Source organism: Odocoileus virginianus, chromosome 5 (assembly GCF_023699985.2).
Source record: "Odocoileus virginianus isolate 20LAN1187 ecotype Illinois chromosome 5, Ovbor_1.2, whole genome shotgun sequence".
Classification (NCBI taxonomy): Eukaryota; Metazoa; Chordata; class Mammalia; order Artiodactyla; family Cervidae; genus Odocoileus; species Odocoileus virginianus.
In genome coordinates, this window is record NC_069678.1 from 63,416,228 (window position 1) to 63,439,240 (window position 23,013).

At 35.0% G+C, this 23,013-nt stretch overlaps 1 protein-coding gene across 9 annotated transcripts in view; it reads left to right on the plus strand.

The window, feature by feature from the left end:
* ITGB3BP (integrin subunit beta 3 binding protein) overlaps positions 1–23,013 on the plus strand; it is an 82,027-nt gene that overhangs the window by 38,546 nt on the left and 20,468 nt on the right. For all 9 annotated transcript variants that reach the window (XR_002312440.2, XR_011487846.1, XR_011487847.1 and 6 more), the window contains 4 exons: positions 5,828–5,894; positions 20,775–20,853; positions 21,278–21,371; positions 21,707–21,766. Coding sequence is in view for 5 of the 9 variants with exons in the window: in XM_070468048.1 (XP_070324149.1) it covers positions 5,828–5,894; positions 20,775–20,853; positions 21,278–21,371; positions 21,707–21,766 (300 nt within the window). In the remaining 4 variants the exon portion in view is untranslated. The remainder of the gene's footprint in view (positions 1–5,827; positions 5,895–20,774; positions 20,854–21,277; positions 21,372–21,706; positions 21,767–23,013) is intronic.

A 23,013-nucleotide genomic window follows, 5' to 3' on the forward strand; every position in this document is an offset into this window, starting at 1 on the left:
AAATAGATTTAAAAATTAGGAATGATAGTGGTAGTTTATGTGTTTGTTTTTATTGTCATTCAAATAATACTTTTTCTTCCAGTTTTATTGAGCTATAGTTGACATATTGTTTAAGATGTTCAACATAATGATTTGACTTATGTACATCATGAAATGATTATCACAGTAAGTTTAGTGAACATCCATCACCCATTTCACTTTTGCTGTTGTTCTTTAGTCTCTCAGTTGTGTCTTACTGTTTGCGACCCCATGGACTGCAGCATGCAGGCTTCCCTGTCCTTTACCATCTCCTGGAGCTTGCTCATTTCACATAGATACAAATAAAACGGAAAAAATTTTTCCCTGTGATGGGAGTTGTTAGCTTCCTCTCAACAGCTTTCATATATAACATACCACAATATTAGCCATATTCATCATGTTGTATGTCACATACCTGGTACTTATTGTCTTACACCTAAGGTTTGTACCTTTTGACTACCTTCATCTCATTCCTCCTTCCCACTCCTATGTGCCTCCATAGAATACTCCAGTAGTATTCCATAGTGGTTGCTCCAGTTTATGTTCCCACTAGTAGTGCGTAAAGATTCGCTTTTCTGCATATCCTTGTCAACACTTGTTGATTCTTGTCTTTTTGATAGTAGCCATTCTGACCACGTATGAGGTTTTGATTTGCATTTCCCTGATGATTAGTCAATTTGAGCATCTTTTTATGTGCCTGCTGGCTATCTGTATATCTTCTTTGGAAAAATGTCTGTTGAGACCCTCTGCCTATTTTATAATCAGGTTGTTTGGTTTTTTGATGTTGACTTGTTTAGGTTCTTTGTATATTTGTGATATTAACTCCTTACTAGACATATCATTTTGAATTATCTTTTTCTATTCAGTAGACAGTAGTTTCCTTTACTATGCAAAACTTTTTTAGTTTGATATATTTCCATTTATTTATTTTTGCTTTTGTTTCCCTTGCCTGAGAAGATAATATCCAAAAAATAAATACTAAGACTGATGTCAAGGAGCTTACTGCCTAGGCTTTCTTCTAGAAGTTTTATGGTTTCATGGTTTCAGGTCTTACATTGAAATCAGAGCGTGAAACTCTAGCTTCGTTCTTTCTCAAGACTTTGGCTATTTGAGTATCTTTTTTGTTATAAAGTATAAAATATTTAGACTGGAGTGATAATAAAAATGTGTCAGCGCTTAGAGGAAAAAATTTATACCAAAACTTGTCATGATAATGAAAGCATTCATAGTGGATTTACATTTATTAATGCATATATTTTAAAAGGATGACTAAAAACTAACAAGCTGAACATTCAACTCAGAAAAATGTAAAAAGAACAGTAGAACAAACCATAAGAGGTAGAGGGAAATAAAAATATAAACAGAAAAATATTACATAGAAATGTTTCAATTGAAAGAATAATAGGATCTTATTCATCGCTTAGCCTCCAGACTCCAACTTGATCTGGAATAACTCAGAAAAAAAATTTTAGTTTTTGACACCTTAAACAAGTAATTTTAAACCTCTCTGCATCAAGGTTTTCCTCAATTCTTAACTTCTGGTTTAGGACCAAAAGATCCCTGAGATGTGCCAAGTGTAAAGTATATTTATCAAGAAGCAGCATGATACTGGCCTAAACCTGCTTGAAATTTAAATTAATTTATTAGTAAGTAATCATAGCATCTTGGCTAATAGAATGATCTTTGTAGTCAAATGGCTGGATTTAGATCCTGACTGTACCACTTACTAGCATTGGAGCTTCAGATAAATTTTATGACCATTCTGTGCATTTGTTGTCTCATCTGTAAAATGGGAATAAGAATGACTATCTCAGAGGTGTGCAGATTAACTAATTAATATAGCATTTAAAACAGTGCCTGGCCCTAAAGGCACTTTTTAACTGTTAGCCATCATCATCACCATTGTTGATTGTACTTCTAAACATTATTATCATTATTATCTATCAAAAGCTATCTTCATTAGTTCAAGAAAGGGCTTCTGGGAGCCTTACCAGAAAGTCCAAATACAATTTTTAAAGCAGTCCCAATTCAGTGATGTTACATTTATCACCAGTGTTTTGTGAAACTACATTTAAAGGGAATCAAGTACACAATTATTAATCATGTATAGTGTAGCAAGGAAAAGAGTACATAGAATCCACAGTACTTTAGCGTATGTTAATTGCTAATAAAATGGAACGAAATAAGGAAAAGTGATTATTAAATAAGTGGAAAACTCTTGGTGTGATAGAGTCCATTCAGTAGTCTTTGATAAACGATCCAAATGTTATTCTTTGAGACATTAAATCTCCTCCTGTTTATCAATTGAAATGTCTGTTATTTAAAAGCATAAATCCTGGGGGCTTCTCTGATGGCTCAATGGTAAAGAATGTGCCTACCAATGCAGGATACCTGGGTTTAATCCCTGACCTGGGAAAATCTCACATGCCTCAGAACAACTAAACCTGCGCCACAACTTTCTTTAAATTTATTTATTAATTGAAGGATAATTGCTTTGCAGAATTTTATTGGTTTCTGTCAAACATCAACATGAATCAGGCATAGAAATACATACGTCTCTTCCCTCTTGAACCTCCCTCTCATCTCCGTCCCCATCCTACCCCTCTAAGTTGTTACGGAGCCCTGGCTTGAGTTCCCTGAGTCATAACAGCAAATTCCCATTGGCCGTCTATTTTACATACAGTAATGCAGGTTGCCATGTAACTGTCTCCCTGCATCCCATCCTGTTCGTTCTCACCCCCGTCCCGTGTCCATAAGGCTGTTCTCTATGTCTGTGTTTCCATTGCTGCCCTGCAAATAATTTCATTAACTTTTGCACCTGCCCTCTGGAGCCCAGGAACTGCAACTACTAAGCCCTCGAGCCGCAACTACTGAAGCCTGTGTGCCCTAGAGGCCATGCTTCACAGCAGGGGAAGCCACCACAGTGGGAAGCCTCGTGCAACTAGAGAGTATCCCCAGTAACTGCAGCTGGACAACAGCCTGCACGGCGGCAAAGACCCAACACAGCCGAGCATAAATAAATCAGATTTTATATATACATATCTGTAGAAGAAAAAACATAAGTCCTTCCGTGAGAAGAGTGAACTTAATGCTATTAATTATGTTTTATAGTTTGTGATACCTGACTGATCCCCTTACAATGATCAGAATGTTTAGAAAGGCCTAAAATACCTGGTGAAAATTGAAATAAAGCAGTCTTTTGCTGTTTCTCACCTAGCACTACTTACTGCTTGTGCTAAAATGTGAAAAATAATTACAGGTTAAAAGAACAAAGTAATATTGTGAAGCTTTATTCATTGGAAATAGCTTAATTCAAAATTCAGGAAGTTGGTATTAATCTTTAAGATTAATACTGTTCTATGAAATAAAAGTATATAGTGTAGTTTTCATTTGTGGTTTTTCTATTAAAAATACTTTTTTTGAGAGATTTTAATAGACTTATTTCCCCAGAGTTCTCTGAAATCATAAGTAAAATATTATTACTCTTTTCCCATTCATCTTTTATTAAATAAACTCTTAACCATATTGATTTATTCTATTTGGAATTTAAGGATGCCAACAAATCAAATAATGAAAAGTTAATAACAAGAGAGGTAACTAGGACTTTAGCAAAATTTCTAGACCACAAGTTTTTCTGTTTTGGGCATTAAAGACTATTATGAGATAACAATTTAGTTATGACAATTTTTTTGAGAGAAGGCATAAGTTCCAAAATAACAATGAGGGAAATTATTGTTAAAGTAGTTTCTGAACCACCTCAGTCAATTTCCTCTAGAAATAGAAGCAAATGAGAGTAATGGAATACAAATTAGTGAAGAAAACAATGTAAATCAGCAATGGATAGTCTGTTCCAGACAATGTATTTTTTAATGTGTTAATAAATCACACTTAAATTTTAAAGAAGTTGCCTTCATGTTATCTATGTATTTGGTTTCATCTGAAAGTATTGGATCCTCCTGCAGTATTATCCAGAACTATGCCATTCAGTACATGTACATGTTGAACATTGTGGAGTGGGACTGATATGAATTGAAATGTGCTATAAGTGTAAGAATACACACCAGATAGTAAAATCTTAGTGTGGAAAAAGTAATATGTATAATTAATAATTTATATTGATTATGTGTTAATATAAGAATATTTGGGTGTATTAGGTTAAATCAAATATTCAAATTTGACTCTTTTTCCTTTTGTAAAAATTTTGTTAGTAGATTTTAAATTACATAAGTGGCTCATATTATATTTCTTTTGGAGAGTGTGAGCTTGTTTTTCATGGTGCATTGTGCCAAACAATTTTTTAGAAAAATAGTAACTACCAGTTGTTGAGCAAATGGAGCTATATTAAAATGTGTAGTGTGAGAAGGTGCCAGTGTTTGTACATTGTAAAAAGTGAATTTTCTTTACTGATTTTCATTAGTAGTAAAGAGCTTGGATTATTCATTCATTTGCTTCTTTATTCATTCAGTAAAAGGCCAGTATATGTAAAACACTGAGAATCTCGTAACTATGCTAATGTGTCAAGTACTCATACATTGAATATGTTTAACATATATTGTGCATATAGCACTGTAAAGTACTGTAGAACAACTAAATGGTTAGCTCTTAAAACAGTTGATTCCTTGACTACTAATAAGTGCAAACATCATGTTCTATTAATACTATAAAAGCAAACTTACATTTCAAACCAGCACACATTTGAGGGATTATAACTTAGTTACATTTTCGTTTCTGTTTCTGTCAACTTGTTAAAGTTTAGCTAAGTGATGGCATTGAATAACTACATAGTTTTTTAAGTGGATAGAATTTATTTTATTAATATCTAAAATATGTACTTTAATGGATAAAATATTTTAGTAGGAACCAAAGATCTTTCCAAGAAATACCTAAGTCAATATGCACTTTTCAATTGAAGTTTAAAAGTTGATTTACAGTATTGTGATTTACAGTATAGTGATTCAGTATTTTTGCAGATTATATTCCATTGCAATTTATTAGAAGATAATGGGTATCATTCCCTATGCTATACAGTGTATCTCACTGTCTTATATATAATTGTCTGTGTCTAATTCATCCTAAACCATAAATTTGTCCCTCCCCTTTTCGCTTTCCCCTTTGGTAACCTCAAGTTTGTTTTCTCTGTGAGTCTGTTTCAGTTTTGTATATAATTCATTTGTATTCTTTTAAATTCCACTTATAAATGACTCCATGCAGTATTTGAAATATCTTCATAGGACTAAAGGTATTTCCAAGAGTTTACTAAATCATTTAGCATTTAAGCAGTCAGGTAGTTTTGTCCCTAAAACTGTACTTAATTTACTGTGCTATCATGAGGAACTCACTATTTTCTAAATATTAGTATCAACAATTCCTTGTTGTTAACTGTGAGACAAAAAAATAGGAGTTAAATAATATAAACTGGAAACTTTAATAATTTTTATTAAAATATTTGATGAAAGCATCCTTTATCAAGTAGAGTTTATATTATCAAGTTGGGTTTATCTAATTTTTCTTTTTAATATACCAGGCCCTGATAGAAATTTTATTCAAAAGATTGTTTCTTCTATATACTATAATCATGAATAAAAAATTAGAATGGAAAATAAAAAAAGAAACAAAGTACCTATTGCAAAGTTCTTCACAATACTGAAAAAAGTTTCTCATACCAAATTTTCAGGATGCTTTTTCATTAACTACTCTTCTTTCATTTATCTACCCTTTTATTTTTTATTTAAAATTTGGTGACCTAAATTCTATTTAAAATTTGACAGTTTTGCTTTAACTTTATGTTCCTTTTATTGCACACATATAGGAAAGAGGGAAAACTTGAATCACCTCAGTATAAACAAAAGAAAGGAATCTACTATGCAAGACAATGAGTAAGTTTGTTTTTGCTGAAATAATATATCCGTGTCTTAAAAAGGTCATATTTGTTAAAGTAATGTTTTAAGATAAATCATTTCTTTTGAGAAATGAATGTTTTATAGAAATGTTTATCGTTTATAGAAATGAATAGAAAGTTTGTAGTTTCTACTTCCTGAGTAGAACTGTTTTTTCTTAAAGGAGTAAAATACTTTATTTATGATGTGTTTTAACAGTGTTCATATGATGGTGATATATGATATCTTAATTTTAATATCCATTTAGCCCAGTTTCCCCCAGCCTATGCTTAAGAAACTAGCTTAGGGTAAAACTGAGGGAAACACCCTCCTTGGATTTACATGGATGGAGAAATAATATATTAGAACATAATGTCTAACAAATAACTGGTTCAGGAGCTAGGAACATAGTGAAGCCAGCAGTAAGGAATCTGGAGGAACCTAGAAGGCTTATTGGCCATCAGTCAACAATTTTCATATTGGCCTGTAAATAGTGCCTTGAATGAAATCGTTCTGTGTAGAAAGCTACTGCCTGTATATTCTGGAAAGAATAGTTATATCTATCTGCTAAGGCTGGAAAAATTGAAATAAGCAGAACAGGGAGTTGAATTTTCATAATAGTTCACATGTTCAGCTCATTTACTTTTCCAGCTGTACCTTCTTTGTGCCATACAATGATGGGTAAAGATGAGGAAAATGAGGTATCTACCCATTGGGGGCTTATGCTCTCATGTTGTAAATTAATATACCTTCTCTAACTTAGAGGTGGGTTATAGGTTATATTTCAAAATATTACTTATTTATTTATTTAAATTGAAGTACAGTTGATTTACAGTCTTGTATTAGTTTCAGATGTACAGCACAGTGATTTGGTTTTTTCTATGTGTGTGTGTATTCTTTTGAGATTCTTTTCCATTATAGTTTGTTACAAGGTATTGAATACAGTTCCCTATGCTCCACAGTAGGTCCTTGCTGTTTATCTGTTTTATGTATACGAGCATGTGTCTGTTAATCCCAGACTGCTTTCTTATCCCTGCCTTCCTCCCCTGCTTCTCCCTTGATAAGCAGAAGTTTATTTTCTATGTGAATGTGTTTCTGTTTTGTAAATAAGTTCATTTGTGTCATTTGTTTTTAATTCCACATATAAGTGATATCATATGACATTTGTATTTCTCTGGCTTAACTTCAGTTAGTATCTCTGCTACTGCTGCTGCTAAGTCACTTCAGTCGTGTCCCACTCTGTGCGACCCCATAGACAGCAGCCCACCAGGCTCCGCCGTCCCTGGGATTCTCCAGGCAAGAACACTGGAGTGGGTTGCCATTCTCATTCATGCATTCTCCAGTGCATGAAAGTGAAAAGTGAAAGTGAAGTCGCTCAGTCATGTCCAACTCCTAGCGACCCCATGGACTGCAGCCTACCAGTCTTCTCCTGGTACTGGGTTGCAACCCTCCTGAGTGGGTTACCATTGCCTTCTCCAGTTAGTATCTCTAGGTCCATCCAATTTAAAGGGCATTTTTTCATTCTTTTCATGGCTGACTGATATTCCATTGGGTTATACCACATGTGGTTTATCCATTCATCTGTCAGTGGACACTTATATTGCTTCCATGTCTTGGCTATTGTGAATAATGCTGCTATGAACATTGGGGTGCGTGCATCTTTTCAAAATAGAGTCCTTTCCAGATATATGCTCAGGAGTGGGATTGCTGGATGATATGATAACTCTATTTTTAGTTTTTTAAGGTGCCTCCATACTGTTTTCCATAGTGGTTACACTAGTTTACGTTCCCACCAACAGTGTAGGAGGGTTCCCTTTTTCTCCACACCCTCTCCAGCATTTATTATTTGTAGACTTTGATGATGATCATTCTGAGCAGTATAAGGTGATATGCACTGTAGTTTTGATTTGCAGTTCTCTAATTAGCAATGTTAAATGTCTTTTTACATGCCTGTTGGCCATCTGTATGTTGTCTTTGGAGAAATGTCTATGTAGGTCTTGTGTCCAGTTTTTGATTGAGTTGTTTGGTTTTTTGTTAGTGACTTGTATGAGTTGTTTCTGTAATTTGGAAATTAAGCTCGTTGGTTCCCTCATTTGCAAATGTTTTCTCCCAGTCTGTAGGCTGTCTTCTCATTTCATTTATGGTTTCCATTTCCAGTGCAAAAATGTATAATTTTAATTATAGCACATTTGTTTATTTTTGCATTACTCTAGGATACAGATCCAAAAAAAATATTGCTGTGATTTATGTTGAAGAGTGTTCTGCGTATGTTTTCCTCTAAGAATTTTATGGTATTGAGTCTTATATTTAGGTCTTTAATACATTTTTTTTTGTATATGGTGTTAGATAATGTTCTAGTTTCATTTTTTTAGATGTAGCAGTTCATTTTTCCCAGCACCACTCATTAAAGAGACTGTCTTTTCTCTGTTATATATTCTTGCCTCCTTTATTGTAGAGTAATTGACCATGACTGCATGGGTTTATTTCTTGGCTTTCTGTCTTTTTCCATTGATCTATGTGTCTGTTTCTGTTCCAATACTTTACTGTTTTGATGAGTGTAGCTTTGTAGTATAGTCAGAAGTCAGGGAGTCTCAATTCCTCCAGCTCTGTACTTTCTTAAGATTGCTTTGGCTATTCAGGGTCTTTTGTGTTTCCATACAAATTTTTAAAATTATTTGTTATAGTTCTTCAAAAAATGCTATTGGTGATTTTGATACAGATTACATTGAATCTGTAGAATGCCTTGGGTAAGTATAGTCATTCTGACAGTATCAGTTCTTCCAGTCCAGAAACACAGTATGTCTTTCTATCTGTTTATGTTGTCTTCAACTTCTTTGAATTCAGCATCTTATAATTTTTGAAGTAAATCTTTAGGTAGGTTTATTCCTAGGTATTTTATTCTTCTTGATATGATGGTAGATGGGATTATGTCTTTAATTTCTCTGTCTTTTGATGTTAGTACATAAAAATGCAACTGATTCTTGTATATCCTGCAGCTTTACCAACTCCTTGATAAGCTCGAGTAGTTTTCTGGTGGTGTCTTTAGGATTTTTTGTATATAGTATCATGTCATCTGCAAACATTGACAGTTTTATTTCTTCATTTCCAGTTTGGATTCCTTTTATTTCTTTTTCTTCTCTGATTGCTGTGACTAGAGCTTGCAAAACTATGTTGAATAAAAGTGGCACGGGTGTGTAGTTACTGATCTTAGAGGAAATGCTTTCAGCTTTTCACTATTGAGTATGATATTAGCTGTGGGTTTGTCATATATAGGCTTTATTACGTTGAGGTATGTTCCCTCTATACCATCTTTCTAGAGAGTTTTTATCATAAATGGATGTTGAATTTCATCAAAACCTTTTTCTGCATCTGTTGAAATATATGAAATTTTTTATTCAGCATGTTAATGTGGTGTATCACATTGATTTGCTGGTATTAAAAAATCTTTACATCTCTGGGATAAATCCCATTTAATTATGATGTATGATCCTTTAAAAATACTGTTGGATTCAATTTGCTTGTATTTTGTTGAGGATTTTTTTCATGTATGTTCAACAGTGGTATTGGCCTGTCATTTTCTTTTTGTGTGATATCTCTGTCTAGTTTTGGTATCAAGGTCATGTTGGCTTCACAGAATGAGTTCAGTACTGTTCCTTTCTCTGCAGGTATTTTGAAATGATTTCAGAAGAACGGGTTTTAAATGTCCAATAGAATTCATCTGTGAAACCGTCTGGTCCTAGACTTTTGGTTTTGGGCAGTTTTTAAATTACTAACTCAATTTCTGTACTTGTGATTGGTCTGTTCATATTTTCTATCTTTTTCTGGCTCAGTCTTGTGTCTGAATATTTTTAGAATGCATTTTCCATACAAATTGTGTTGTAATTTGTGGTTAAGACCTCATTTCAGGGCTACAAGTCTATTTTTTTCATAATATAGGTAATGTATAGTATTAATCAGTGGTAGTCTAGGTTAAAAAAAAAAAATACTGAGAATGCCACATAGAGTATAACAGCCTGTATGCACCAGTGCTGGGACACCTCAGGCTAAGCAGTCAACAGGACAGGAATACAGCCCCACCCATCAGCAGACAGGCCGCTTAACATCCTGAGCATGGCCCTGCCCACCAGGGGGCAAGAACCAGCACCCACCAGTGGACAGAAACCAGTTGCTCTGACCAGGACGCCTGCATAAGCATCTTAGCCTCATCCACCCGATTTCAGATCACAGAGGCAAGAATAATTGCAGCCCTGCAGCCTGTGGAATAGAAACTGCAGTCATAGAAAGTTAGACAAAATGAGACGGGAAAGGAATGCATCCCAGATGAAGGAACAAGATAAAACCCCAGAAGAACAACTAAGTGAAGTGGACATAGGCAATCTAATGGAAAAAGAATTCAGAGTAATGATGTGAAAATGATCCAACATCTTGGGGAAAAACAGGAGGCATATGTTGAGAAGAGACTAAAGAAGATCTAGAAGAACTAAAGAACAAACAAACAGATGAACAATACAGTAACTGAAATGAAAGATAACACTACAAGGAATCAATAGCAGAGCAACTGAGGAAGAACAGATAACTGGCTTGGAAGACAAGGTGGTGAAGATCACTCCCAGGAAACAAAATAAAAAAGAATGAAAAGAAATGAAGACAGTCTAAAAGACCTCTGGGACAACACCTTGAGAAAATATTTGAAACGATAATAGCCGAAAACTTCCCCAGCAGGGGAAGGAATTAGTTGCCCAGGTCCAGGAAGTGCAGAGAGTCCTAGGCAGGATAAACCAAAGGAGAAACACATGAGACACATAGATTTCAAACTGACAAAAATTAAATTAAAATTTTAAAAAATATTAAAAGCAACAAGGGAAAAGCAGCAAAAAAACATACAAGGGAACTCCCATAACATTCAGCTGATTTCTCAGCAGAAACTCTGCAGGTCAGAAGGGAGTGACATGATGTATTTGAAGTAATGAGAGGGAGAAACCTACAACCAAGAACACTCTACCCAGCAAGGCTCTCATACAGATTGGACAGAAAAATCAAAAGCTTTATTATAGACAGGCAAAAAATATTAGAATTCAGTACCATCAGACCAGCTTTGCAACAAATACTAAAGGAACTTTTCCAAGTGGAAAAGAAAAGGCCACTACTAGAAACAAGAAAATTACATATGGAAAAGCTCACCAATAAAGGCAAACATGCAGTAAAGATAGGAAATCATCTGCACACAAACATGATATGGAAACCAGCAGTTGTGAGAAAGGAGAGCTCTTTGAAATGAATTTGAAGTTAAAAGATCAGCAACTTGAAACAATCTTGTTTATATATAGACTGCTATATTAAAACTTCATGGTAACCACAAACCGAAAATCTACAGCAGATATAAACAAAAAAAGAAAAAGAAATCTAGACACAACACTAAAGTTAATCATCAAGTCACAAGAGAAGAGAACAAAATAGGAAGGGAAGAAAAAAGGCCTACAAAAACAAATCCTAAACAATTTAAAAAGTAGCAACACAAACAGACATATTGATATTTATATCAGTGGATTAAATGCTCCAACCAAAAGTCATAGACTGTCCGGATGGATGCAAAAACAAGACCCATTTATATGCTGTCTACAAGAGTCCCACTTTAGATCAGGGGACACATACAGACTGAAAGTGAGAAGATAAAGGTATTCCATCTTTCTTGCAAATGGGAATGAAAAGAAAGCTGAAGTAGCAGTACTCATATCAGACAAAATAGACTTTAAAATAAAGACTGTTACAAGAGACAAAGACAGTCACAGTCCAAGACAATCCGAGATGTAACAATTGTAATTACATGTGCACTCAACATAGGAGAACTCCAATATATAAGGCAAATACTAACAACATGAAAGGAGCAATCAGTAGTAACACAATAATGGGAGGACTGTAACACCCCACTTTCATCAGTGGACAGACATCCTGATATGATCAACAAGGAAATACAGACCTTAAATGTTACTTTAGACCAGATGGACTTAATATTTATAGAGCATCCCATCCAAAAGCAGCAGAATACACATTCTTCTCAAGTGCACATGGACCATTCTTAAGGGTTGATGATTTGCTAGCCACAAAGCAAGCCTTGGTAAATTTTAAAACTTGAAAGCTTAAAGCAGGCATCTTTTTCTACCTAAAGGCTATTAGCTTAGGAGAAACTACAAGAAAAAAAAACTTTAAAAAACACTTTGAGGTTAAACAATATGCTACTAAGCAACCCCATGGATCACTGAGAAAATAAAAAATACCTAGAGATAAATGAAAATAAAAGCATGATGATCCAAAATCTGTGGGATGCACCAAAAATGGTTTTAAGAGGGATGTTTATAGCTATAAAATCTTACCTCAGGAAACAAGAAAAATCACAAATAACCTAATCTTACACCTCAAGCAACTAGAGAAGAACAAACAAAAGTTAGTAGAAGGAAAGAGATCAGAAAGATGAGAGCAGAAATAGAGATGAAGAAAACAATAGAAAAGACCAGTGAACCTAAAAGCTGATTTTCTTTGAAAAGATAAACAAAATTGATAAAATTTTAGTCAGACTCACTCATCAAGAAAAAAATGGAAGAGGGCTAGAATCAATAAAATTGTAAATGGAAAAGAAATTACAACAGACACCACAGACAAAGGATCATAAGAAACTGCTACAAGCAACTATATGCTAATAAACTGGACAATTAGAAGAAATGGACACGTTCTTAAAAAAATACATACAGTCTCCCAAGACTGAACCAGGAAGAGATAGAAACAGATATGAACAGACCAATCACAAGTACTGAAATTGAAACTGTGATTAAAAAGTTAAACAAGGAAACGTCCAGGATCAGATGACATCACAGGTGAATTCTATAAAACATTTGGACAAGAGTTAACAGAGTTAACACCCGTCCTTCTGAAACTAGCCCAGATAATTGCAGAGGAAAGAACATTCCCAAACTCATTCTGTGAGGCTACCATCACTCTGACACCAAAACCAGACAAAGATATTACACACACAGAAAAGAAAATTAAGGCCAATATCACTGAAGAATGCAGACACAAAAATGCTCAACAAAACACTAGCGGTCTGAAACCTGCAAAATATTATTAAAAGACTCACATGCCATGATCAGGTGGGATTTATCCCAGGGATGTAAGAATTTTCAGTATCTGCAAGTCAATCAGTGTGATGTACCACATCAACAAGTTAAAGAATAAATATATACAGTCCTCTCAATAGACACACAAAAAAGCTTTTGACAAAATTCAGTGTTCATTTATGACCAACCTAGACAGTATATTAAAAAGCAGAGACATTACTTTGCCAACAAAGGTCCATCTAGTCAAAGCTATGGTTTTTCCAGTAGTCATGTATGGATGTGTGACAGTTGGACTGTAAAGAAAGCTGAGCACCGAAGAATTGATGCTTTTGACCTGTGGTGTTGGAGAAGACTCTTGAGAGTCCCTTGGACTGCAAGGAGATTCAACCAGTCCATCCTAAAGGAAATCGGTCCTGAATGTTCATTGGAAGGACTGATGTTGAGACTGAAACTCCAATACTTTGGCCACCTGATGCAAAGAACTGACTCATTGGAAAAGACCCTGATGCTGAGAAAGATTGAAGACAGGAGGAGAAGGGGATGACAGAGGATGAGATGGTTGGATGGCATCGCCGACTCAATGGACATGAGTTTAAGTAAACTCCAGGAGTTGGTGATGGACAGGGAGGCCTGGCACGCTGCAGTCCATGGGGTCGCAAAGAGTCGGACACGACTTGAGTGACTGAACTGAAGTGAATGTTCATTTATGGTAAAAACTCTTCAGAAAATGGGCATAAAGGGAACTTATTTCAACATAGTAAATGCTATATATGACAAACCTACAACTGACATCATACTCACTGGTGAAAAGTTGAAAGCATTTCCTCTAAGGTCAAGAATAAGACAAGGTTGTCCACTCTTGCCACTTTTATTCAGCACAGTTTTGGAAGTCCAACCATGGCAATCAGAGAAGAAGAAAAAGAAATGGAGAAGTAAAACTATCACTGTTTGCAGATGACATGATTTTATACATAGAAGATCCTAAGGATGCTACCAGAAAATTACTAGAGATCAGTAAATGAATCAGTAATGAATTCAGTAAAATTGCCAGGTATAAAATTAATACACAAAAAGCTTGCATTTCCATACACTAACAGTGAAAGATCCAAAAGAGAAGTTAAAGAAGCAGTTCTGTTTACCATTGCATCAAAAGTAATGAAATACCTTGGAATATACCACCTAAAGAGACAAAAGACCTGTACTCCAAAAGCTGTAAGACAGTGATGAAAGAAATCAAAGATGACACAGACAGATGGAAATATATACAATATTCTTGAATTGGAAGAATTAATATTGTCAAAATAACTATACCACCCAAGGCAACCTGCAGATTCAGTGTGATTCCTATCAAATTACCAATGTATTTTTCACAGAACTAGAACAAAAAAGTCTTAAAATTTGTGTGGAGACACAAAAGGTCCAGAATAACCAAAGCAATCTTGAGAAAGGGAGCCTGATTCATCCAGCTCCATTCTTCTGACTTCAAACTATACCCAAAGCTTCAGTCATCAAAACAGTATGGTACTAAACCAAAAACAGAAATATACATCAATAGAACAGGATAGAAAGCCTAGAAATAAACCCTCACACCTAAGATTAATAATCTACAGCAAAGAAGGTAAGACTATGTAATGGAAGACAGACAGTCTCTTCAATAAATGGTGCTTTAAAGACTGTACAGCTACATGTAAAAAGATGAAATTAGAACATTGTTTAACATCATAAACAAAAATAAACTCAAAATGGATTGGAGACTTAAACGTAAGACTAGATACTATAAAACTCTTAGAGGAAAACATAGGCAGAACACTCTTTGACGTAAATTGCAGCAATATATTTTTCAAGCTGTCTCCTAGAATACTGAAAATAAAAACAAAAACAAACAAAATGAAACCTAATTAAAAGCTTTTTCACAGCAAAGGAAATCATAAACAAAATGGATAGACAACCCAAAAAATGAGCAGATGACATAAATAGATATTTCTCCAAAGAAGACATACAGACAACCCAGAGGCACATGAAAATACACTCAGCATCATTAATTATTAGAGAAATGCAAATCAGAACTACAGTGAGATGTCACCTCACACCAGTCAGAATGGTCATTATAAAAAAAAAATCCATACAATAGAAAAAATAAATGCTGGAGAGAGTTGGAGAAAAGGGAGCCTCCTTCTTCACTATTGGTGGGAATGTAGATTGGTACAGTTACTATAGAGCACAGTATGGAGTTTCCTTAAAAAACTAAAAGTAGAGCTATCATGTGATCTAGCAATCTCACTCCTGGGGATATATTCAGAGAAAAATGTTGTTTGAAAGGATGCATGTACCCGTGTTCATTGCAGCACTATTTACGATAGTCAGGACATGGTAGCAACCTAAATGTCCGTTGACAGATTAATGGATAAAGATGTGGTACATGTACACAGAATACTCCCCAACCATTAAAAATATTGAAATAATGCCATTTGCATCAATATGGGTGGACATGGAGATTATCATACTAAGGGAAGTCAGAGAAAGACAAATATGGTATTATGTTTGCATGGAAAGTAAAAAAAAAAAGTACACATTACATCTATAAATGACCTTATTTATAGAACAGAACAAACTCACAGACATAGAGAATGTAGTTATGGTTATCAGAGGGGAAGTGTGGGAGGGAGGGATAGATTGACCTTTGAGAGTATATAGTGTTAGTAGAGTAGGAAGGCAGAAATCTAAATGTTAGAATTTAATTTCAATATGGAGGAAGTGGAGATTGGCTTAAATCATTGTTTTGAGCAGTAGTTTGTGGTAGAGAGAATATTCATTAAGTAAAAGGAGAGTTAAGCAGAGTAAATAAAACAAATAGGTAGGAAATCCAGGATTACACTTTAGAAAGATATGTGGGTAGCAGAAGGTTAGGGGACTGGGAAAATTACCTTTCTTTTCTTTAAAGTTTTTCCAGCTTAATTTAAGTATAATTGAAAAATAAAATATGTATATTTAAAGTATATAATGTGATATATATCCACTAAAATAATTATGACAGTTTGGTTAATTAACACATCTCACATTGTTGCCTTTTCTCTTGGTGAGAGTGTTTAAGATGTACTCTCTTTATCAATTTGAAGTATCACTCACTCACTGTCTCCAGCACCCTTAGTCACTCAGTTTATCAATTTGAAGTATGACTCACTGTCTCTAGCACTCCTGGTCGCTCAGTTGTGTCCTACTGCTTGTGACCCCATGGACTGTAGCCTGCTAGGCTCCTCTCTCTGTGGGATTTTCCAGGCAAGAATACTGGAGTGGGTTGCCGTTTCCTTCTCTAAGGAGTCTTCTTGACCCAGGGATTGAATCCAAGTCTCCTGCACTGCAGGCAGATTCTTTACCATCTGAACCACCAAAGTATACAGTGTAGTATTTATAACTATAGCTAACATGCTGTGCATGAAATAGCTACCATGCTATGCATGAAATCCCCAGAACTGATTCATCTTACATATGAAGGATTGTACCCTTTGACCAGCATCTCCCACCCAGCTTTCTCAGTGAGATAACAAACTAATGAACTTTGAAATCTATGATTAGAGGGAAGTAAAAGGAAGAATAAAATGAAAGATGAGCATATTTTATTCATTGTTCCATCAAGTAATATCTACCATACTACAGACACCATGCTAGGTAACTTGGTTTATAACCTAAACAAGGTAGAGTCTGTCCTTGCCTTCATGGAACTAGTGATCTAGTGCGGAAGAAAGTTGCCAAACAGTTGGAAGTTACAGAAGAGGGTTAATCAGTATCTTTACAGGCCATTTTCTCTTTTAGAGGTTTCACATCTTACTCCACTATATCCACATTGCCTGCACAGTCAGTATAGTAGGCACCATGGGTTGCATGCCAGGGAATCTTAAAGAAATTGATGACCTCCCTTCCACATTTGTGATGGCATAGCAGAGCTGAGTTAACACTTGCTAATCTAGACAGCATATTAAAAATCAGAGACATCACTTTGCCAACAAAGGTCCATCTAGTCAAAGCTATGGTTTTTCCAGTAGTCTTGTATGGATGTGAGAGTTGGATGGTGAACAAAGCTGAGCCCTGAAGAATTGATGCTTTTGAACTGTGGTGTTGGAGAAGACTCTTGAGAGTCCCTTGGGCTGCAAGGAGATTCAACCAGTCCATCCTAAAGGAGAGCAGTCCTAGGTGTTCATTGGAAGGACTCATGTTGAAGCTGAAACTCCAATATTTTGGCCACTTGATGCAAAGAGCTGACTCATTTGAAAAGACCCTGATGCTGGGAAAGACTGAGGGCAGGAGGAGAATGGGATGACAGAGGATAAGATGGTGTGGATGGCATCACCGACTCAATGGACATGAGTTTGGGTAAACTCTGTGAGTTGGTGATGGACATGGAGGCCTGGCGTGCTGCAGTTCAAGGGGTCACAAAGAGTCAGACACAACTGGGCAACTGAACTGAACTGAATCACCTGTATCATCAATTTTCAGTTAGACTCACCAATTTAAGGATAACTTCTCCTTGTTCTTTCTAGTTCTCCCCTCAGAATATATCTGAGGAGTTTTATGGAGAAAAGGAAAATAATGAAGTTAAATTTGAAGTTAAGAATGGAAAATAATTGAAAGCAGTCAAGATAGGGAAAAAAGCAGAATTGGAGCAGAATGATAAGTTACGTATCACTTGCTTGAGACTGAAGAAATCACTATGGAAGAAATTTAAAGCATAATTAATGGACACATCCCTCCATATATTTGATATGAGCAAAGCATCTAATTTCAGTTGTTCTTCAGAATAAAAAGACTTTCTCTTTGGGGAAAATGAGAGAAGTCTGGATTTTACAGTGAGACTTTTCTAAGCAAATTGGAAAATACATCAAAAATCCTGAATTTTTGGCATGTGGCTTTCTCAAGAGAAAAATGGATATTCATAGTGAACATACCATAAGAATCTGCTCTGAGGAAGGGCAGTCTGGCAAAAAATGTCAAAACTTGAACAACTTTCTCTTGTGCCAGACCAACTGGATCATAGTTTCTTTTTAAAAACAGAGTACTAATCTAGACACTTTAAAAATACTAGTTGCTAAAAAAGGATGACATTGAATGTTTACTCTGCTGAAACAAAAAAAAATTCATTCATGGAAGACCGAGATTTCAGATTTCTCAAGTTGTACAACAGTGGAATTTGGCCATAATATAGGATTTGATCAAATTTTGTAAGGATGTCATGAAACAGACAGCAGTCACTGGATATCTGGATGCAGTACCCATCAACATCTGCATAGTTTGCAGTGGTCATTATAAGATGAAGGGTTTTGATCCAGTTTAGTCCAGCCAGAGGCAAATCTGTTTAAGAAAGGAGTAGTGTTTTATAAAATGTGATGTTATCCACTGATTATACTTTCACTCATCAACTTGAAAAAGGGGGCAACAATAAGTTGGAAACTTTGTAACAGAAATGTATTCTGCAGGCAGGTATAAAAGATTGTTGGTTTTCAGAAACAACTAAATTAGTGAAGGGACATAGAGATAATATTAAAGCAAACAATAATACTGTCTTAGGACAGCAAAGTATAGTTGAAACCATCCTTTGAAAATATAGAAAATGCTATCACTGGCAATAAAAATTCAGCTTCCAGCACATGAGATTAAATATAAATATTGCCATTTTGTCTAGGATGAAGACAGTGGCAACCATTCTTCTCCCAAAAGCTGCTCAGCAAGTTGTTTATCTCCAAAGATTATGACATCTTGTCCACTGAGTCAGAAGATGTAGAAATGGAGAACACACTTTCTGAATTTCTCAAAATGTAACAGTTGGATGACAGTTTAAAAACCATTCCATGAATTTGCTTACCATCGAGATGAGGAAAAGACTTGATTTCACCTAGCGAGAAGTATAATGAGGAGGAGAGGAAAGGAAATTAAAAATTACCAGAGTGATGGAATGTCCACTACTCCAATTGGTCCTGCAGTTGAGGCAAGTTTAGGCATGTGAAGGATATCTTGATACTTTGGGAACTGATACTCAGTCCAAAAACTCCAAGGCTGTTGAACAGGTAGCTTAGCTGCTGGATAATTGTCTTAACTTGGGAGAAAGATTTACTAATGGGTTCATTGGGTATGCTTACATTCCACAGCTCCTGGGGGTGCCATCCACTTCTCGCTCTTTCTGAGCAGAACTCTTTGGAGTCATTCAGGATGGCAACACTGCAGGACTCAGCCCTTCCCACCCAACTCCCTGAGGTAGACAGGGAACAGCATCAGTTCCTTAAAGGATGGTAAGACAGTGTGAAGAGGCTTTGCCACTCCAATCCTCCCAGGAAAGGGAAGCAAGAAAAAGAGCTCCTAAGACTCCTTCTCATAGCAGAGGAGGTTAATTGCCTTAGCTTTGTATTTCTGAGGTACTTAGTGGGCTTAGGTATAATGTAGGGTAAGCTGGAGGTTCCCAGCCTTGAGTGGGAGTCACTGAAATCCTCCTGCTCCTTCAGGCTTTTGGAGCTTAATTAGAGGAGCCAGAATTCCTTTATAATGGTCTCTCTCATATGGAGGTAGTCTGTCCCATATGGAGGTAGTCTGTCTCATAGAGGTAGTCTCATATTGAGGTTCCAGTGGTAAGCAGTTGGGACCTCAGACAGACAGACAACTTCTAATTTAAAATGTGTAGTAATGAAGGAAAATTTTAAGGAAAGAAATATCACTTGGAATTCCACTATGTTCACATAATTTTTAGCTTTTGCATATCACTTTCTTTCCATTCTTTGCTCTCATACTTATATACATATTTTACTTAGTTGAAACACACTGTTCATATTCATTGTGTATGAACATTTAATGTCACTTTGTTTTATTTTTATAGCACACACCAATGTTAATGGATAATACTGACTGAGCTTTTAAAATGTGACTATTCTGAAATGAGATATGCTATGAATATAAAATATAGACTGAATTTTGAAAAAAAAAGTATAAAATATCTCATAAATAAGTTTTATATTGATTACATGTTGAAATGGTAATACTTTGTATATATTGAGTTAAATAAAATATATTATTAAAATTATTACTAAATTATTAAAATTAAGTTCACCTATTTCTTTTTACTTTCAATGTGGCTATTAGAAGATTTTGAATTATATATACAGCTTGCATTACATTTCTGTTAAACTGCACTGGTATAGATTATCATATACAAATTGTGAGATCTTAAAATTCGAAAATAAACTAAAGTTGCAGCCATAAGGAAATAGTTAAATCATCTTTGGTATATTTACTAGGTTCAATATTCTGCAGCTTTAAAAAGTATAGACACATGAATGTGGCCAAATATATCTTTCGTCTTCAAATTTAAGAGTACCTTGGTCTGTTTGTGGCATTGGGATATATTAAGCTAAAAACCTTATTTTTTAATTAAAAAAAAAATTACTGGGTAACACTGATTCATAGGCTCAGATCTAGGTAAATAAGGTGATGGTGGTGTATTTGTTCTCTCAAAATGATATGAAGGAGAAAGGACAAGCCAACTATATATCTCTTCTTTCCCACTGCTTAGTGGTGATGAGAAAGTGAAATGCCAAAGGATAGGATGGTTGGTAAAATATATTGTTTGTAAAGGAGTGAAAGCTGAAAGAGGAACATTTACATCTTTTACCACTTTGAAAAATGCAAAGAAAATGATAAAAACTGAATATAAGATTCTTTTAAAATAATTAAAGCTTTGAAAATGACTTGCCGTGTTCAACTGCTTGATCTTACTGAATTTTTTCATTCACAGATTCATGGTGTTGCTATCTAAAGTTGAGAAATCGTCAGAAGAATTCATGGAAATAATGCAAAATTTAAGTAGTATACAGGTTTGCTTATTTTGGCATATAATTTTTCATACTTCTGTTACCCCATTAGAAAAAGAATAGGAGAATCCAATCCTGGAAAGAGTTTACAGAAGATATATTCATTTTACTTTTCATAAGAATTTCTTACATAAACATTAATTAACCATAATATTTTAGTAATACCTGACTTCACATTGAAAAGTAAATTTATCAATTATGTTTTGTCTTTGTGGTTAAAAGATTGGTTTTATTCAGATATTTTAAGGCTTTGGTTTTATTCAGATATTTTAAGGCTTTAGTTGTTACCCTACCAGAAAAAGTTAAATTTCATTATCACAGAGTTTTAAGTTTTTCAGAGAAAGGAAGCAGTGTACTGTATTTTCACTAGAGTTTTCAGTATTATATTTATAGATAACTTAACTCATTTAAAATGCCTTTCTTTTAGGCTTTGAAGCGCAGTAAAGAGCTTGAAAATCTCATTGGTATCCCCCATGCATCATGTGTCTTTAAAAGAGAAATGCAGAAAACAAAAGAACTAAGTAAGAGAAATTTTTTAGTTGTTTGGTTTTTTTTTTTGTCCCCCCCACCCCTAATTTATGAGTTTTTAATGAGTTTCTCTCTATTGCTTGTTTGTAAACTTAGAACAGAAAACCACATATCTTTTGCTAGGATATGTTAGTTCAGGGATTCTTCTTGAATGTGAGGGAAAGAGTGTTCCTTGGTAACCCGTATTAGGCTTATTTGATGTAGTTCTCATTCTTTACATAAGATATATTTTGTACTTGATACTTATAAAAATATGTATTTTTTTTTAAGTTGTTTCTTCCAAATTGAGAAATGATTAATATCCCGTATTAATTTTTTTTTCCTTTAGTGACTAACGTAATAAAGCAAAAACTATTTAAAAAGAAGAATTCAGGACTTCCCAACAAAGGTAAAGAGTTCTTAGTTTATTGTATAAAGAGATCCTTTCATCTCATTTTACCATTTCAACCAATTGTCATGAGCCCTTTTCTAGTGTATTCTTTTAAAAGACCACCAATTCATTTGAAAAACATTATACTGCATTTAGCAGAAGACCATGTCTAGTAGATCAATTTTCCTGATGATTGAACTTTTGAAATATAGTTTTTAGGTTAAGAGTTATAGTTTTTTCTTCTATTAAAAGTTCTTTTTGAAAATACAGACAGATGGGGCAATAATGCATTATATATGGCAGATTTTAATGATGATTTAGAAAGATACACAAAACATAAAAAGTTACTTTGTAGGCAGTGTTCTGAGATTTTTAATAATGTTTGCTCTACTGTGAACTCTTATACCTCTGAGCATTTCACACTATGGGAAACTAAATTAGGAGACTTTTAAGTTCCCACAACACATGCACATTCACACCTTAGTAAGCAAAATAATCACAGACTATAAAATATTAAAGCCACTAGACCAACTTGAGGGATCATTTTAATATTACTGACATGAATGCCATTTGGCAATAAACGGAGGTAGGCCTTGAAGTGGGTAGTCATGTGTTAGTCTACCATTTTTGAGTACCAGTGACTTCCCCTTGTTGAGGAGTAATAATTACTATGATCTCAACACTAGGATCAGCAGATCTATACAACAACCCTGCAAGATAGCTGTTATTGTCATTATAGATAAGGAACAAAGACACAGTAAAATGTTGAGTAGTTTGCCAAAAGGCACTGCTACTTAAGTGTCAGAGCAGGGATTCCAACTGAAAACCAGTCTCATGTCAAAAAGTGTGGACTTTTGTGTTTTTCTGTGTTGTGTCTTCCTAAAACAAATGAAAGCACCCAGTCATTCCAGCTCTCAGGTTCAAACATAAGACATAACTCAGCCAATTTAGTCTGTGTTTAGGATCTTTAACGAAGTTAGCGATGAGTTTGCAGGAGGAAAAGCTGGGATTTCCTGCTGGTCAGTTCCAGAGGCCAACTGGGTCATGGCAGGGTAGCAGTCATGGAAAAACTCTTCCAAAACTCATGTGTGAAGATATCTGAGCAGGCTTCCTGGGCCCTTCAGTTGGACAGCTGCCTCGCATTAGGATCCATAGAATTTAAGTGCGTACAAGCAGCTCTTCCCTAGAAAAGGATTGAGATCATTTCTCCAGTGCAGTGTATCTTGATCATAGTGTGTAACTGGCTTTCAATGATTTTAATCTCT